The 1,632-nt window shown below is 39.0% G+C and overlaps 1 protein-coding gene across 1 annotated transcript; it reads left to right on the top strand.

Annotated features, from left to right (window-relative positions):
• Positions 1-19: 19 nt before the first annotated feature.
• LOC124893781 (uncharacterized mitochondrial protein AtMg00820-like) lies at positions 20-385 on the top strand. The gene has a single exon (XM_047404632.1). It carries the CDS (start codon positions 20-22, stop codon positions 383-385), a length of 366 nt encoding a protein of 121 aa, XP_047260588.1.
• The last annotated feature ends 1,247 nt before the right edge of the window (positions 386-1,632 follow it).

Below are 1,632 nucleotides of genomic sequence, written 5' to 3'. Positions count from 1 at the left end.
GTTTACGCACAAAATTTCAATGAAAAATTTCCCGGGGTATTACACCGCAATAGTGGAGGAAGAAGGTGCAAATGAGCCTGAGACATTTGAAGAAGCATCTCAAGATCAGAAGTGGAATAAAGCTATGAAAGAAGAAATGGCAGCACTAAAACAGAATCAGACTTGGGAGCTTGTACCAAAACAAAGTGATGTGAAGCCGATATCTTGCAAGTGGGTGTTCAAGATAAAACGTCGAGCAGATGGGTCAATCGAAAGGGATAAGGCTCGTTTGGTGTCTCATGGATTTTCTCAACAATATGGACTAGATTATGATGAAACTTTTAGTCCAGTTTCAAAGCTTACAACTGTACGAGTCCTATTAGCACTTGCAGCCTGTAAAAATTAGAATTTGTGGCAAATGGATGTGAAGAATTCATTTTTACATGGGGAGCTGGATTGGGAAATCTACATGGATCAGCCAATTTTCTTTCAAAATCAAGATTACCCTGAGTATGTGTGTAAGCTACGGAAAGCGCTTTATGGATTGAAACAAGCACCGAGGGCCTGGTATGGTAAGATTGCTGAATTTTTTACTCATAGTGGGTATTTGGTGACTAGTGCAGATGCTAGCTTGTTCGTCAAAGCTAAAGAACAGAAAATAGCTACTGTACTAGTATATGTGGATGATCTAATTTTCACAAGAGATTATGAAGAAGAAATTTTTCGAACTAAGGAAAATTTGTCAGTTCGTTTCCAAATGAAAGAACTTGGACAGCTCAAGCATTTTCTTGGTATAGAGGTCAGTTACTCTCAAGAAGGAATATTTCTCCATCACCAAAAGTATTCCAGAGATTTTCTAAAGAAGTTCAGAATGCTTAAGTGTAAGCCAATCTCGATGCCAATAGAGCCAAACTCTAAAATATGTGCTCATGAAGGGAAAGATTTAGAAGATGCTACAATGTACCGAAAGTTGGTAGGAAGTCTTATTTACTTAACTTTAACAAGATCAGACATCTCTTTTGCAGTCGGTATGATGAGTCGATACATGCAACATCTGAAGAAACCTCACTTGGAAGTAGTTCGCTGGATTCTGAGATATGTGAAAAATACGCTAGGCTATGGTATAATATACAAAAAAGGTGAAGATTGTAAACTAGTTGGTTACTGTGATACTGACTGTGCAGGTGACCATGATACTCGACGATCAACTATCGGGTATGTTTTCATGCTTGGGTCAGGAGCAATTTCTTGGACTAGCAAAAGACAACCAACAGTTTCTCTGTCAACCACTGAAGCAGAGTGCCGAGCAGCAGCGATGGCAGCTCAAGAAAGCAGTTGGCTTATGCAACTGTTAAAGGAGTTGCATCAATAAGTGATGTATCCAATTCCTCTGTATTGTGATAACTTATCAGCAATACGTTTAGCTGATAATCCAGTTTTTCATGCTAGAACTAAGTATGTGGAGGTGCATTACCATTTTATCCGAGAGAAAGTCTTGCAAGAGGGAATTGAATTGAAGCACGTTAGAACGGAAGACCAAGCTGCAGATTTATTTACAAAAGGCTTGAGTGGCAATAAGTTAGTAAGATGTTATTATTAGCTTGGTGGGGCGAATGAAGAAGAAGCTGGTGTTGAGGAGGAGTATTGAAGATA

This window comes from Capsicum annuum, unplaced genomic scaffold (assembly GCF_002878395.1).
Source record: "Capsicum annuum cultivar UCD-10X-F1 unplaced genomic scaffold, UCD10Xv1.1 ctg65023, whole genome shotgun sequence".
In the NCBI taxonomy this organism is placed as follows: Eukaryota; Viridiplantae; Streptophyta; class Magnoliopsida; order Solanales; family Solanaceae; genus Capsicum; species Capsicum annuum.
The sequence above is the reverse complement of the archived record's forward strand: the minus strand, read 5'-3'. Positions and strand labels throughout refer to the sequence as shown.